Source organism: Chaetodon trifascialis, chromosome 1 (genome assembly GCF_039877785.1).
Source record: "Chaetodon trifascialis isolate fChaTrf1 chromosome 1, fChaTrf1.hap1, whole genome shotgun sequence".
NCBI classification, from domain to species: domain Eukaryota; kingdom Metazoa; phylum Chordata; class Actinopteri; order Chaetodontiformes; family Chaetodontidae; genus Chaetodon; species Chaetodon trifascialis.
In genome coordinates this window covers 33443839-33461697 of record NC_092056.1, presented here as the reverse complement: position 1 = coordinate 33461697, position 17859 = coordinate 33443839, and the positions used below count along the sequence as shown (strand labels likewise).

At 38.1% G+C, this 17859-nt stretch overlaps 1 protein-coding gene across 1 annotated transcript; it reads right to left on the bottom strand.

Moving 5' to 3' along the window:
- Window positions 1–4585: 4585 nt before the first annotated feature.
- Window positions 4586–8190, bottom strand: fgf19 (fibroblast growth factor 19). Its single transcript, XM_070969210.1, has 3 exons — window positions 7980–8190; window positions 7751–7854; window positions 4586–4906 (listed from the first exon to the last, which is right to left on the bottom strand). The coding sequence occupies exons 1-3, from the start codon at window positions 8188–8190 to the stop codon at window positions 4586–4588; spliced, it is 636 nt and encodes a 211-aa protein (XP_070825311.1).
- Window positions 8191–17859: the final 9669 nt, after the last annotated feature.

Here is a 17859-nt window from a genome sequence, read left to right as displayed (position 1 = left end):
TGTCCGGCTTTGGTTATAATAAGATAAAGATAAAAATCAATTGAGAATATAAGTTTAAAATAAAAAACATCAATGAAAACATTGTTTCATTTCATTTTTTCATAGATAAGCATAAATATAGTTTTTATTATAGTGGATTTTTTTTACATACATTATAACTTTATCACAAAAAAACAAATGACACTTCCATTGTTAAATGTTATCTAGCAGAGACTAATTGAAAACATTTATCATGTATGTTATCTATATTGCTTGGAATTCAGATAAAGGCAATATATGTTGGAGTTTTTTATGTTCATTTTTATTTTTGTATTTCTTTTAAAACCAATAATAATGTCCCGGGTCAATTTCACCCGAACAGTACCAAAGGGTCCAAAAAGTGAACATAACACAAGGGTTAAAATATACATTTTTGTGCAGATTAGCTTTAGTTTGTGTTACTATAATAATTATTTTAGCATATTTTGTAGACTTCAAACACAGCAAAGAATAAGGCAGCCTACAGAATAGTCCAGGAAATTCCGTCCAGTTCCAATGATGATGAGGACAGTGATGATGAGTGTAATGACAACAGTGATGATGAGTGGCTGCCAGAGAAGAACAGAGACATAAGAGCTGAGGATGACGGAGATACAGACAGTCAGGATGCAGAAAGTGAGGATGATGAGGGGCAGGATGCAGAGGAAGGTCAGCATGATCAGGGAGCTGTGGAAGATGCGCACATGGCACCTGACCATACTCAAGCCTGCAAAAATATCTGGAAAGTCCAAGACAATGACTGATGGAGACTTGCCTCATTTTCTAGGAGAGTGTAAACTGAATGTGGAGGGAAAAGATCCCATAGAATTCTTCAGACATCTAATTCCAGCAGATCTTGTTGATTATATAGTGCACAACACCAACTTGTATGCTCTCCAGAAAGGGAAAGAAAATCTGGCAGTGACAGGAGAAGAAATGCAGATGTTTTTGGGGATCGTAGTTGCATCCTCCTGCAAAGGAGGTAGAGGTGAAAAATGCAAACAGATGCCATGATGCTGCATCCACACGGAAGACCAAATACATCTGCATGCATTGCTGTGTGCCACTGTGCCCTGGATGCTTTGCGAACTTTCATACAGCCTAGGTGTGATGAACATAGAAGTGTTCGGAGATGCAGAGACTAAAATGTCAGTTGGAGTTTTCTTCCAACATGCTAATATAAGGGCTTGGTAATACTGTCCTGCATCCTTATAGAACTGTGGAGACTCACAATGGCTTGACACATTCAGGTGTAAGATTCACGGATATGAGTGTCATTGGTTTTCTTATTCAGCGCTAAACATTGCGCCTATGCAGTGTTGAAATTTCCCCCAAAAATTGTTTGTATATTTCCAATAGAACACAAGTTAATTCATTTTTACAGTAAGTTCACAATGATTTATGTTGAGTGCTCAGTCGCATGTAGTCCACTGGATTGGACATGTCTGTAACTTTATGAAAAAATCATATTTTTGAAAAAAAAAATATTTTTTTTCCATGTCCTGAGAAGAATAAAAACACTTCAGAAAAAAATCTTGACCAAGGCTTTCATAATTCATGCATCAGAGGGTTATTTTATAAGTGAAAGATACCAAATGTTCAGCAGTATCCATAGTGATTCCCCCTATATCCACCTGGTGGCCTGAGGTAACTGATGCTGTGTCAGAGCGACCCCAAGGCATGATATTCAACAGAAGCAGCATGACAAGTAACAGCAATACACTGACTGAGATAGCAATTTACAAGACACTTGATTGAGATAAATATCAAAGTACTAAGCCAAGGGCTACAATGAGATAGATGATAAATAATAATAATTGGTTAAATTGTAGGTTTAACATAGAAATGTTAAATATAGGCTAAATTGTATAAAGCGTTCATAAACACTGATGCTGAAAGGCAATTGTAGATTACTTGCAAATTAAACTCTTCATAATGTTTATCAGTTATAATTGTTTAAACCATTCTTCAAGTAAACACGTTATGGTTTGCACTTACCCAAAATGAAAATTTCTGCCCTTTATTTTACTTGTCTTCATATAATGGACTTTTTGTTGGTCTAAACAAGCAATTAGAAGATGTCACTGGCCATTGCAACCACATTTCTCATTGTTTCAGATGTTTACAAGTTAGACAGGTAACTAGTTAATGGAGAAAATAAATAACAAAATGATCTATAGGAGTAATCATTAGTCATCATCTTATACTCAATGAGTTCCTTCAGTTCAATTCATTTTTTCAATTCATTCACCAAATCTCAACAGAAGTTGCCTCATGACACTTTCCATAGACCATGCTCTTTATCTACAGAGACCCAACAATTCCCATGGTGTGGATTACTTCACTCAATGGGTGAAACTCTTTCCTGTCTAAGTTACTGCACAGATCATTTCTTGTATCTTTCAAAAAGATTTTTTTCACAAGATAGGGTGTTATGGATTTCATCTTGTCTGACACAGGATTGCAATTGTTTCCTGTGTCTTCAAAGCAATCTGTGAGCATTGGAATGTCACACCTAAACTTACCACCACTTATTATCCCTGTAAGAGAAGAATGAATAAATTGTACATTGAAACACATGCTTTGAATGATAACCATAAAAATTGGGACAAGTATATCCCAGAGTTGATTTGATCAGAATTCTGCATTTCAAGAAACAATTGGTGTCTTGCCTGCTGAGTTGCAACTGGTAAGGACGCAGAAAAGTCTGATACAAAGAGGTGCTCCTACTCCAGATTTTCCTATTTACGACATTACCCATCAGTTGAAACAGCTGTATTCTAGGGCAAAAGAAAGTGGTGAGAAAGCATGTAAACAACAGTTAAGGAACTACAAAAAGAAAGATGGGATGTTCATTTTCAAGTTGTAATGGAGGAGACTGGCAAGGATATTGAAACTGAACATCTGCAATGTGAAACTGTCTATGCCAGTGCTGAGGATTTGGAGAGACAAAAGATTCTAGACATCTTTCATGAGTGGCGAAGAATTGCAGATTGCTCCTGTACTGCACAGAAGAAGATTGATAACACTTAAGAGGGAGTGGGTGATAATTGCTGACATGAGGGGAGTGTATGAGGGAGAGAAGAGAGACACATTGCAAGGGAGTGTAGCATGGCTGAGCCAAATGTAAACTACAAGCCAAATAATTTTAGATCCATAGTGAGTCTTGTTTATTTGAAGTAATAGCAAGTTATTAGTGGGGTGAAGAATCCCTGAACTGCATCAAATGCTAGGACGACCATGTCCAGCAGACACCAAAGATTTGCATCATTGTTCTTTTTTTTTTTTTTTTTTTTTCTCGCATTTTGGGCTCCTGTGACGTTTGATTAGAACTGCTCATTAACCATTATGCTCCTTACCATTTTCCAGAAATTATTGTATTTAATATAATTAAGTGGTAAATAGATTGTTTACAACATAAAGTAAAAAATTTGTTAGGCTTGACATGTTTATGAGTTAAGGTGTCTCTGTGGCTTCGGGTTAAGACTCAGACCATGAATTGCAACATAAACCAGAGCAATGTCTCTTGCATAAAAAAGACAGGCTTAGTGATTCTTTCGCTTTTCTCAAAAATATTAGAGAAAAACTAATGTATATGATTTGAAATACATGTTTAGAAATTCAAAATGCATTATTTGTTGTAATCAGACAACTATTTCCACCTTAACAAACATTAATCACACACAGTGACTTTGCTTTGAATGTTTTATAATAATGACTAAAACAATTCCAAAATCTTCTATCAAATTAAACATCAAACAATGCAAACAGTTGCAGGGTTGCGTTCAGTATAGCATACAAGATATTCACATTGAAACTTCTGGATATTTAAATAACCAAATAAATACAACAACTATACTACTGCAAGAACATTTTTTGCTTGGCATAGGAAAAGTAGTATTTTTTTTTCTTTTTTTTTTTTTAATCCATTGCAGTTCATTTTACCAACATCCTGATCCTCATCTACAGGTAGGTAGCAAAGTCTTTTTCTTCTTCCTAACTTCACTGAGGCAGTTTACCCTGAGATTCTTGTTGTGTTCAAAGGAACCATGCTTGTTGTCTGTTCTAAACAGAAAGACTTTGTTTTTCGGTGGCAAACAATCATCATACGCAGAATGTCTGTTTTATTACATTTTTAGAGCTTGTTCTTGTGGCTTCCTACAATCATATAGTGCAACTAATATTGTAGCATTTTTTCTCTGTCACCTTCTATTTATTCCAAACGAAACTTAATGTCAAACACATGTCTCTTTGTGAACTGTAGGATATGTTTTGGAGAAAAAGAACAAGCACACTGTTTGTTCAGTAAATATAAAGGTTGTTCCTGAGAAGACAGGATGGAACATTTTACTCAATACAGGTCTCATTCTCCACTATGTCCGACACTGCACTTTTGTCACGTATGGCAGGACAGTGCTGGAAGGATGTTGCAGAGTGGGTGCAGAGTGACTGAAAATGCAGTCAGTTCCTGGTTTTACAACACACAGGGAGGAGTGCAAAGTTTCAGGCTTCAGACGGATTAGAACACCCAAGAACACATTCAGTTGGTTGTGTCTCAGAGCTGGTCTCATCTCTTGTCGAAGCTAGGACTGTGAATGATCTGAGAGATCTTTCCAAACGAGTCCATCGTGTTCACAGTTTCCTCTCTTTGGTCTGTGCTCAGTCCTGTCTGGTCCAGGACATCCAGTCCAGTGTATGAGGCCTGATTGAGGGTGCTGATCCGGGGGAGGAACTGAGCTAGAGCCGGTATGCCTCTGTCTCGACCCTGCATCCTCTGGCGGTAATTTCCCAGACTGAGCAAGGCTCCATGTCTGTCAGAGACATAGATGTTGTACCCGTTTGGCAAAATCTGCTCTCGGAAGGTGCAGTCATCTCTGCTGTAGGTGTGCTGGAAATGATGGGAGATATTCACATGTAAAAATGTCCATGCTCTACAAATACTGAGTTTTTGAGAACATATGGAATTTGAGTGATCCTTTTGAGGAAATTAGGTTTGGGATTATATTGACGTTGTTTGCTATTACTTTCCATGCATCTCTGTTGTCTGCATTTGTCAGGACAGTTGTTGTTAGGGCAGTGTCATGTTTTCTTTGATGTATTCATCGAAGCAGACTTTCCACTTGCTCCAGCTTTGTTTTCTTTTTGTTTCCATTTCATTCCATATAGTTTCATGCCTATGTATATGCGTACATATAATAAAGATATTAGATTGTTGTTTGCTTTGACATATTAAATGCTATAATGGAAATTAAATACTTACATACCTCCCACTATTTGCATGTAAAAAATATCATTACCTGTGTACCTATATTACCACTTAATATGTATATCATGTAATATATCACTCAAAAATGGTATCATTTTAAGAACTAAAGTGGGACTGTCTTACCACTGAAAGATGTAATCACACATTCTTCCTTGTCAGTTAAAAAGTTAAAGTCACAACTAATAAAAGATACCTATGCTCACTTGAGTACACTGAGGGCTTTTGTTTTTGCAACTGTACTTGTTCCAGTATGGCTAACTGTGGCCAAAGTTAGCTATTATTAGCAAACTTTGGATAGATATTGCTCTATGACAGACATTACTAGGTCAGTTTGCTGACTTAATGACTCTTCTATACTTGTGCTACTGCTAAATATTTTTTAGCATTTCATGGCATTGTGTAGTTGTTATTTTTGAACATAGGGGCCGCTGTTCAGCTAAAGTTACATTGTCTTATTTTAACACAGGTCAGATGTTAAGTTTTCAGATATAAGACATTTTATGAAAAAAAAAAAAAAAAACTACACTAAACAAAAACAAAACAAACAAACAAACAAACAAAAAAAACATATGTAAATGTTGCTGTAAGTTCTTCGAGGACTGTTTACTTTGGCCTAAAAGAGAAAGCCAGAGGCCAAGGTTGTTGTTGCTGCTGGGTCTTTTCATTCAGGTTTTTCACTTTGCAAACACATCCTACCCTTCACCACACCGGACAAAGGTTGATGAACCGGTCCTCTGTTTGAATGAATGCCTGACTGACTTGCAGTGTTTTCTGAACATGGACGGTGATTAACAACATATGAAAAGGGGCAGGAGACCTGAGGTCAAGAGTGCCAACAGAAATCTTTCTTGAAGTTCCTTAAAAATGCTTCTAATAAAATTGACTATATATCCAATTGTGGAGAAACATTTCTTTTTTTTAATATGCAGTTTTGTAAAATACAGTTTATCAAGAGATCACCATTGTTACACAGCCATTGTTTGTAACAATAGTTAACAGTGAGCAAGCAATAATTCGTAATATGGTGAGATTTTTATTTTCGTAGTCTTATTTTATGAGATGTGTAAGTGTAACATGCTCAATGATCTATTTATTTATGGATTTTATTTATGTATTGAACTCAAAACAGCCACAATTAAGAAAATTAATTTGAAAAGCCCATAAATTGCTGAAGATTAATATAGGCTTGCTGCTGAAGTTTAAAAATATTAACTTAAGTTTTAGTACAGAGTGAAGTTCAGGCATTAGTTGAAATTAAAGTACTGAAAAGGGTTGAAGATTTAGTTTTAAACACTTTAAACACTAAGAGGAGTTTAAGTGTCAGCTGAGGCTTGAGATATAAAAGCAGTTGAAATGTCAAATAATTGAAAGTTGGAACCTTCGGGGCATTCAATCTGCCTCTTCTGTTGCTAGTCATACAACCTGTGAGGGTCAAACACTGAGGGGAATGGTGTTCATTCAGCAGCTAAAAACTGAAATACCAAATAAATAACAATATTAGAATGGTTTTTAAAAAATTCAACATCTATATCTAGACATATGTAGTCAACCGCATGAGACACTGTTGGCAAGGTTATGTTCCCAGTCAGGATTGAGTTATTTGTGTTATTACAGATGTCATTGCAATATTGAGGTACAGGTTCAGCTTTGAGGAAATTGGCCAACTTTAGCCTCCTAGCACCTGTTACCTGTGGTGCAACGGCAATGTAAAAGTAGAAACAGAGAGAGTATACCTTTTGGCAAAACAGCAACTCACTTGTTGAACTTAACAAGCAGTGGAAATGTGACAGGTGATGGGTGAAAGGTTAGGAGATAGGGATTGGTGAATTAAAACTAATTTTGAAAGGCATTATGAAATAAAACCAAACTCCCATAAAACTGTGGCAATAGGAATGACACACATTAATCTTATTATTAATTTGGTTATTCATTAAATATCAAGTTATTGAATAATTGAATTTTTTTTTATATCTTACAGTGTTTATTTTATATCTGCTATTTTGATGTTCATGTAAGCTTTCTATATTCTGACATTTGAGGTAAAAAAAAAATTGACTTAGTACTTTTCATTTAATATGTGTTAAATGTCAGTTAAATATGCTCTTTGTGAAGTTTTTTTTTTGTCTTTTTTTCTTTTTAACCATTCAGTTTTAGCTGAATACGTATTTTTTGCAGTTGTAAATGTTACACATTTGTATTGGGATTGTATGCTTAACTATTAGATAACATTATCAATATATTTAACATTTAGCCACTATAATAATTGTATTACAGTGGTTATCAGACAGAATTTTAGTTTTTTTTTTTTCCATTGTGTGACACATGACTTTTCATAAATACAAAAACCTAAATTAAGTAATTACTTTTGCCTACATAGTAACTTTTGCCATTTATTTTCATGTCATTATAAACAGATATGGAAATGAACTGACAGTAGATTGTCACCTTGTCCTATGAAATCCTTACCGATGAGTATAATCTTCCATCACCTTCTATACAGAGAAATCGTGCGGTTGCTGCTCCTCTGATGGCAACACAGCCTGGATCCACTGGACGGATCTCCAGCAGGCCTGCAGTTCAAATCAATCCTCAGATGAAAAATCCCACCAAGTCATCTCCAGTCATCACTGAGATTTACCGACAAGCATCAGAGTTTGCATTTTGTTATGTCTATGTTTCAAAATGCTTGACTTACTGTACAGAGTTTGGTCCACAGAGCCTTGGATCTGTCCATCCCCACTAATTAACAGGTGCAGTCCTGGTCTGGCAGAGTACAGGTGCCTGAGCCGGACCACCTGGCTCCAGCTGTGGGCGATGTGGGGCCCCTGGTCTGATAGAGGCGTGCCAACAACTCCAATAGAAAAAAACATATTGGCAACGGATACAGTGACCACGATCAGCAGCATGATTCATCAAATCAGGTGTAAGTTCTCTGCTGCTGCTCCCCCCAGTTGGCTGTGTGAAGTGAGTTAGTCTCATCCTAACCCAGCCTTATAAATGTGGCCCTTATCAGCTACAGATAACCCCTTTCCAAAATCCAGTTCCCAGAAGCAGACCACAACACACCCCTGCAGGACATCCAACTGAATCATAGCTCTCTGTTGGCCCCAGATGAGCCCACACGAGCCCTTGTCATGTCTGTATGAACTTCATTCAGAACTCTGGCAATTCAGAAGTGTTATATATCGGTTAATAGGCTCACCTTATAAATACAGTCTCTAAAGTGGCTGGAAATTCACTTTGCTACTCTTAATAACTTTGACCTTCATGGGGAAGTATTGTTCAAGACAAATTTCAAATTCAGAAACTTAGTTAATTAAAACTCCTGGTTGGTAAATAAAATGCATGCTGAAAGTACCATAAGCACTGAATGATTCAGTCAAGGTCATAAACATATATATAGCTGTTACTTTATAATTGAGGAAACATACACTTAGAATGCACTAACTCTGAATGCAGGACATGACTTACGGGGGCTCCATAGATCACTAAAGTACACCTCCTGGAGGGAGGGAAAATGTCTCCCTCTGGCATACCAGTAGACTACATGCACACCACATAGAGTAAGGTGAATAGTCATCCGTAGGTCAACTATGAATCTTTAAAATCAGATACAAAAAGTAGGCATGCACCAAACTTTTTTGTAATAGTATTGCACTAGTAACTATTGTACTGCTACTGTTAAGCTACTGTTTTAATGAAAGGAGGTCAATCACCATTTCCCCTTATTATTATCATTAGTAGCAGTAGTAGTAGTATTGGTAGTATTATTATTATCAATGTTATTATGATTATTTTAAGTAGTAGTCGTAGTAGTAGTCGTAGTAGTCCAGTATAGCAGTAGTGGAATGTAGTTAAGTCCGTACAGTTACTCAAAACAGCTGGTTTACAGCTCTCAGGTAGGCATACTTGTACTTAAATATTTCATCTGATGCCACTTTGTACTTCTACTCTGCTACAATTCTAAGGAGAATGTTATATTATGTTACATCGAAAACATGATGAGCTCATAAAATATGTTGCACTATTATTGACCAACTACGATAAAACAGCTACCTAAACAGTAATGCAGTATCAGTATCAACAATTCAATATTATAATACAGCCTCACATTCAGTAGTTTTATTTTCACATTTAAAGAGCATTTCAATGGGGGACTTCTAATGGATAAACATGTAACACACTTTTACACTGTGGTTTTGCTCCTTTAAGTTAGGTAAAGGATCTGACAACAGCAGCAGTGTTAATTGAGGTAGCAGCAGCAGCAGCAGCAGCAGCAGCAGCAATAGTAGTAGTAGATAAAAGTATTTGTAGTAATCTTGTTTGGGATGCAAAGCAGTCTGGCACAAGGAACAGTTTCAGCTCAAGTTAAAAAAAAAACTCTGGCTTATGCCTATTGACTGCATGTGTCTTGTATTGATGATCATGTTGCAAAATTATGTTACATAAAGTGCTACAAAATGTACTCTTTCGAATTGCACATTTTTTATTTGTGGATAGGTTAAAGTCTACAGATTGGTCTAAATCCAAGCAGAGCTGTGAGACTGGGTCACTCCACACTAAAATAACAGACTTCTTTCCGCTCTTATCACGTTCTGGCCTGCACTTCCGCTGCCCAGCCTTTCATTTACATACAACCAAGTTAAACTGTAATGGAGAGCAAACATCACCATTCACCAAAATGCACCCTGAGGCCCAGACTTTAAAAGCTTCTCACTGGTAAGTTTTTAAAATTGTAAATTAACCCCCTCTGGGGGAAGATGGTGTTACTGCCTATGCCTAAATGACTTTTCCAGCTGTACAGCCTCTGTCACTAGATGGCAGCCTAGAACAGCAATTATCTTAAGCCAACTTTAATTTTATATTTCTTGAACACAGCACAGTTGACCTGTACAGAGAAAGGGATTACTAGAAATACAATGGATGAAGATGAGCAGACAGAAACTGCAATATACACACCCACAGTCATACTCCCACAGAAAGGACACAGTTAAAAGGCAACAACAAGAAGACAATAAAATTCCAAAAGAAGAAAAAGAGGAGGATGAGGAGAGAGAAGGAAAAGTCAGAGACAGTCAGTGATGGTGCAGATCAAGATGGGTAAAGAGGAAAGAGTAGGAAGAAATGGAAATGATATTGGGCAGCATTCAGACACAGTCCAGGGCCAACAGGCTGAATGTGCATGCCTTATAACATTATAGCATGCCCTTAAGTGTGGAGGTGTAGAGCCTTTAAATAAAGGATTTAGGACTCAACAGCATGTCAGGCCACACAACTGGGCTTTTGTGTGCAGTGGATGTTGCAGCCAAGCTAGCAACTGACCTACAGTATGCGATCATATATGCCTATGCTGATTTCCATCAAATCATTTAAAGGTCTACTGATGTGCATGAGAGTCAGACTGTCTTGTATATGTTAACAAAACTCAAGTATAGTAAATGGGAAGTACATCAACTAGTGTCACTCATTACTCATTAAAAATTTGGACTTTCTGTTTTGCAGAGACACACAGGTCCATTGCTCGGCCTCTTCCTGACCTTAGCAGGTTGAAGAACCATGCAAAAACTTTGACTCCCTATCCAGGCCTTTGGTCTGCACCATGGGAATTTTTAACCTTTGGTTGACTGTGCAAGTTGACAGTGTTCTCCTACTGACAGCCACCTGTGAAAGCATGCACATAAGTCATCAAAAAGATGCTCCACCACGCACATAAGCCCTCAAAAAGATGCTCCACCAATCTCCTCACTCCTTCTGGAGGATTACAGGCTTGACAAGACCCTTAAAGGATGCATGTATGTCCTCAGTAAACATGGCAAGCTTCACATACAATCTTTTCAGGTCACCAACAGCTGAAATGAAGAGGGGACTGAAGAAGGAGAATATAAACCCTCTGGCCTTGTGACACACCCTGATGCCCCATGCATCCTCCCCTGATGGCAAAGTGTTTTGCCATCAGGCAAAACACTTGTGTTTCACCCTCTTGAGCAACCAACTTTTGGTTTAGTTGAATTTATGTTTTGTAATGTGCCAAACTTTGCAGATTGCAGGTGCATTCATAAGAAGGATGGCTTACCTACATTGTAGATGCAGCATGCCTACTACTGGCAAATTCAACTTCAGGCTTGGTGTGGCAAGATTTTATGGTGTGTTCACACAAGGACATATTACACAGGGTCACAATTCAGACAGACGTGTGGTTAAAACTAAAAAGTGGCTAAATGAATCTGAGGAACCACAAAAAAATAACAATCTTGGGCAATTGGATCCTTCTGCAGTCAGAGAAGGAGTGCTTCATTGTCCAAAAGAGGGTGAACATCAAGCACCAACTCAGGCTGCATCCATAATCATGACAGAGAACATGCAAGATAACATAAAACCAAATGACAGTGTCAAATAAAGGAAGTAGAGCATTCAGATCACATATCTCTGCTATAGGAATAGTCTGCTGCTTCCAGTATTTCTTCTGCATGTCTAAGAGCAGAGGCTGACTTGCCAGCATTGAAAATAAGAAATTATTAAAGGACAAGCATGAACTGGAAGAAGAGAAGGAACGGCTACATAAGAGGAAGGAGCAGATTCAATTGGATCAGGAAATTGCAGCACACATGGCTAACCTACAGGTGTTCAGATCTCAGAGCGTCTTAAGTGGGAAAAGCTCTATGATGAAGCGTTCAGATGGAATGAACTCACATTTGGAGAAAGGACAAGGAAAGACACAAGCCCTCTGTGCCAAGGCCAATCCATTTGTACCACAAATGTCACAAAAGGAAATCAAATGTGACCACATGGATACAGGGACAAGGTCTGAGGAGAGGAATCCATCTCAGTTCATTCATGCAGAGCCTGTGTTAGTTAAATGCCATGCACTTGAGCAACATTCAGTGTATCACAATGCACAAGGAAGTGCACAAATGCAATATGGAGGAGCTCTCAATGCAAATATTGGTCCAGAAAATGAAGATCAAAATAAATGTCCTTGGCATTATGAGAAAGAAAAATTAAATAACTACACTGTTGATACAGCAGCAATGTCTCTCATCTTTGCCAAAGAGAGAAATACCAGTCTTTGATGGCGATCTATTAAAATATCATGCATTTGTAAAGGTTTTTGAGAATGGTGTGGAAAGGAACACCGGGAGCTACAGTGACCGACTCTATTTCCTGGAGCAGTACACCAAGGATCATCCCAAGGACCTAGTTAGAAGTTGCCAGCACATTGATCCTGACAGGATATGTTTAGGCTAAATCTTTATTACAGGAGCAGTTTGGAAACAAGCAGATGAGTGCAGCTGCATATATAAAACAAGCTTTTTCATGGCCTCCAATCAAAACTGAAGATGTAAAATCTCTTCGAGATTACAGCCTTTATCTTAGAGGCAGCTGTAATGCCATGGAAGAGGTGCAATATCTGCATGAGCTGGACATGCCAGCTAATATGCTGATGGTAATAAGGAAGTTGCCCTACAAATTCAGAGACAAGTGGAGAACTGTACCCTGCGAACTGCAATAAATGTGGAGCTGGAGAGCTACATTCATGGACATCGCTAATTTTATTGAGAGACAAGTGAAGATCTTAACTGACCCAGTGTTTGGAAACACACAGGATGCTCCCCGTGACAGTAAATAAAAGTGTAAACAAACTCAAGCAACAGCCTTGTTCTGGGATGAAAGGAACCAGTTTTGTCACCACTGTAGCTCCTGTAGAAAACAAAACTCAGCCCAGAACCAAAGAACAGGAACAACTTCAAACTGCAAGGAGGATGTGTCTTTGCTGTAGAGGTGGACACCTCATTGGATTTGTGTCCTCAGTTGGAGAAAAGAACCCACAAAAAGAAGATAGGCTTCTTACGAGAAAAGGGTGTCTGTTTTGGCTGTGTGTGTATAGGACACATCAGCAAAAATTGCAGAAAATGGATTTCCTGTGAAAAATGTGGTCTCATACATCCAACTATACTTCACATTCCTCCAAAGGAAAGGAAAAGGAAAAGGACCAGGCTGGGAAGAAATCAGAGGTGTCAGTGGACAGCACTCTGGTGTCGAGAGGTCTTACTGGGGCTGGTGATCACGACGGCAAGCTTCCTATAAGGCCAGTGCAAATCAAGTCCAATGAACTTATGAATGATCTCGTTGCCAAAGGTTATGCCGAAAGAGGAAGATCAGAGTTGTCTTTGACTGTGGAGCGATTTTCCAAGGAACATCTCTTAATGCTCAGCTCCTACAAGGACCAGATCTGACCAGTTCATTGATTGGGGTGGTGACCAGGTTCAGGAAAGAACCAGTGGTGATCATAGCAGATGTTGAATATATGTTTCACCAGGTAAGGTTACCAGCTGAAGATGCGGATTTCTTGAGGTTTCTCTGGTGGCCCGATGGGGATTTAAATCAGGACCCCAGTGACTTCAGGATGATGGTGCATCTATCTGGGGCAATTTTGCCTCCCAGCTGTGCTAATTTTGCACATGGGAGAAGTAGTAAGTTTTTTTTTTTTTTTTTTTTTTTTTTAGACAAAAACTGTCGTTTGCTTGTCAAAGTAAATTTTCTGCATATCAGGTAAAGTGACTGTTATGTCAAAGCAAATGTATCCAGGTCTGAAAGTATATATTATACATTTTGATGGATTGCTAACATAAAATCATGTGAATTACTTCACTGAAGATTAGCCTGACTTTCTAAGCTAGCCCATTTTTTTTGCATTACTTAAGGTTCAATTATTCTGATTATCATCATTGCTCTTTTCTTTGTTTTACAGGCATAAATTCCCTCCAAACATGATTTACAATGTTGACGAAACAGGTGTAACAACAGTACAGTCAGCAAAGCAGGTAGTGGCAGAAAAAGGAAAGAAGCAAATGAGCGCCATCACATCTACTGAAAGAGGCAAACTTGTGACTGTGGTTTGTGCAGTCAGGGTTGGGATAGGGGACAATGATCTTCACCTACTGGAGGTGTGGATCGGCACTGGCACAGGTTAAAATTGTCAATAGGGTATAATATCTAAAAGAAACAACTACCTAAAAGTAAAAAATAAGCCCAAAGTGTAAATATAAATTAGAAAGGAGATTATAAGGGAAAAGAAAAAAGAAAATAATGTGAGAGAAGAAACATAAGACTATAGATGTCCAATTATCCAAAAGTGTAATTTTGAAACGAAAAGGGTGGGAGGAAGAAACAAAACAGAGGATAACCACCAAAGAAGATGAATGAGAACAAAATATCTATAATCAAGAGGGTTATGGTAAGGGGAAAGGAAAGGGGAAGGGGTTAGAGTTGGTAAAAAGAAGGAAAACCAATAAATTAAAAAAGGAAAAAGGAAGAACAAAAAAAGTTAAATTAAGTAGGAAAGGACAAGGAAGGAAGGTTTGGGGGTTAAGATTAGGGAAAGAGTGAGGGGAAAGGGGTAGGGAAAGGCAGTGAAACTGAACAAGGGTATAATCAATTAAAAAAGGAGGGGTGGGGGGGTTTAAGAAAAAGTATGGAGAGGGGATAAAGAATACAAATCATATAAAGGGTGAAGCTGCTGTGCCTCACAGCAAGAAGGTTGCTGGTTCGATCCCTAGGCGGGGCCTTTCTGTGTGAAGTTTGCATTTTCTTCCCGTGCATGCATGGGTTCTCTCCGGGCACTCCGGCTTCCTCCCACAGACCAAAAACATGCTCATTAGGTTAATTGGTGACTCTAAAATTGCCCCTAGGTGTGAGTGTGAATGGTTGTCTGTCTCTGTATGTTGCCCTGCGATCAACTGGCGACCGGTCCAGGGTGTACCCTGCCTCTCGCCCGTTGACAGACAAGATAGGCTCCGGCCCCCCCGCGACCCCGAAAGGGATAAGCGGCGTAGAAAATGGATGGATGGATGGATGGATGTTACAGGGAGGGGATTAAACAGTGAAACTTATAAAACAAGGAAACTTGTAAAAAAAAAACAAGGAAACTTGTAAAAAAAAAAGAGATTTTAAGGAATACCTTCCAAAAAAGTACTATTATGTTTTTCTTTTATAGGTGGATCGTAATCTATGGGAGAATGAAGGCAAGGCAACAGGCTGAGAATCTGTGGTTCAACCAGGATGGTCCTAATGTTTTGGAATCATGGAAAAGAGTGTATTACAGTACGAACTGGAGAGGATGGTAAATGGGAACACCTGCTCAGGACAAAAAAAGAAACATTAGGGAATTGAAAGGAGGAGTCAGGAGAAGAGACACACTGAAATAGAATGAATTATTAGTATTTGTGCATACAAATAATAAGAAACCAAACAAATTCAAAACATGCTTTAGTTTTTCACTTATGTTTTAGTCATGCTTTAATTTTTAAATTATACATGTTAATTGTTTAAATTCATATTAATTTCTATACATTAAGTGTGTTTACTCTATTCCCATATCTTCCTAATGTTTCTCATTTAGTCCAAGGGGATCGATAGTTTGAAGTTGCATTATCCATTGCCTCTCTTTTTGCTGTCGTTGTTGTCTTGTCCATGAATTATTATTTTCTAGGACCATATATACATATTCACTGTGACCAGGATTCTGAAAATGTTTACAGACGACTGTAGGTTTATTAACTTTACGAATATGGTAAGTATGTTGGGACATGCACGTTCTCAATCTGTTGCCCGTTTCACCACTGTTTATTTTCCCACAGGTTTTACATTGAATGGCATAAATGAGATTGCTACAATCTTTATCATAGGTTCCCCAGACTGGATGTCAAGCTGTTCTCCAAATAAGAGATCTGTTTAAAATTCGGATTTGGTAGGATGTTTTTTTTGTTTGTTTTTTTCATAGCTGTATGAGCCAAAATGTTTTTTGAGTTCTTATTGCGTTTATAAGCTGTTATCATTTTGTATTTTTGCAGCTTTTTCTGTGCCTGCTGGAAGTGATGCTTAATCGTCGAATTCAAGCCTGAGAGCTGGTCCGAGAATGTTACTACGAATGGAACGATTGGTGTTTTGTTTTTGTTTGATTGATATGTATTGTTTATTGCGAATAAATTCTTGACCTCCCTTTTGATCTTCTTAAGGAAGCTAGTCGTATAACCTCTAAGTTTCAAGGCTGCAAAAAGGGTGTGGGTGGCTATTTCAACATCCTGATCATACAAGCAGATTCTATGAAATCTCATAAGTTGGGTTTTAATGATACCTTTAAAAGTATGCCAGGGATGGTAACTGGTTTTAAAAAGTAAAGAGTGTCTGTCTGTCAGTTTAAAGTGGACCCTAGTGCTTAAATTTTTGTAGGTGCTACCATAATCAGAAAAGAAAACCTGGGTGTCTAGAAATTCAATTTGAAATTTTTGTATATTATATGTTAAAGTTATCTTTGATGATGATGATGATTGTTTAGGATCTAAATGAACGATTTAAAATCGGCCAGAGAATAATGCCATAGCCCAAATATATCGTCAAGATACCGGAAGTAGCATAAGGGGAGTTTGTTGCACTTTTTAAACACTGTGGATTCCCAATTAGACATGTAAATGTTAGCATAAGCAGGATATTTGCGGCCCATAGCGCAGCCTGAATCCTGGAGGTAGAATTTACTGTTAAATTCAAAGTCATTGTGTTTTAACATCAATTCCAGAAGATCTAGGATAAATTTATCAGGTCTGGAGGGATCCGGATTCACAGCAAAAGATTCTGTCACAGCCTGTATACCGACTTCCGAATCTATGTTTGTATATAGTGATTCCACATCCACTGAAAAAAATATATGTATTGAGAGGGACTTTTATAGTTTTAATTCTATTTACAAAGTCGCAAGTATCTTTGATATAGCTCGGATGTAATTGCGATAATGGATTTAAGAAGAAATCTATACTGCGTGATGTTGTACGTTTCCAAACCACAGTCACTCATTATTGGACGACCACTGGGGATCACATGTGGGACCGCCCAAGTCTTCGGATCCTTAAAGATCTTCAGAAGTAGATAAAATAGTCTTGGACGTAGAGAGTCTGGACCTAGAAGATAGCTTTTTTGTTTATTGTTATTAAAGCCATTTTCATACAATTTTTCAACATGAGTTCTGACGATTTTCTGAGTCCCCCCCCGGATTGATTCCTGTAAAGGTTTGTAATATTTAGTATTGTTTAACTGTCTCTCCGCTTCCCATATATAGTTATTCAGATCCTGTATGCAGATCAGACCTCCTTTATCGGCGCTTTTAATAATTGTGAAAATAATTTTGAAAAAGCCTGAGATTCTTCCAGGTTAATGTTACGGCTAGTGTAGTGTTTACGTATTAGGCTACGGAAAGCCATGAGATCTTTCTGGACGAGACGTTGGATTGACGGAGATGATGTATTTTCTTGCAGTTCCCAGGTTGAAGGAGTTATAAATGGAGTCTGTTCCTGTGAATCCTCAAAGCCGAAATAATCCAGCAGTTTCATGCAGCGGCGGTACGTGCGGATGTCCCTACGTAACTTTCCCCGGCGCAGCATCTGTGGAGTTGGAATGAAAGTTAAGCCTTTCTCTAACAGATTGCGTTCTGCTCTATTTAGTTGAAAGTTAGCCGATAGATTTAACACATTTGACAAGGGGGGAGGTGTAACTGGACCGTAGTCCCCCTTTATATCGGTTAGGGT

Excerpts from the sequence above, each read along its gene's own strand:
- fgf19 (XM_070969210.1), bottom strand. The coding sequence starts at position 8,190 with ATGCTGCTGATCGTGGTCACTGTATCCGTTGCCAATATGTTTTTTTCT. Across the intron at positions 7,855-7,979 it reads TGTGGACCAAACTCTGTACA|GCCTGCTGGAGATCCGTCCA; the intron begins GTAAGTCAAGCA and ends TTTGAACTGCAG. Across the intron at positions 4,907-7,750 it reads ATGGAAGATTATACTCATCG|CACACCTACAGCAGAGATGA; the intron begins GTAAGGATTTCA and ends CATCATTTCCAG.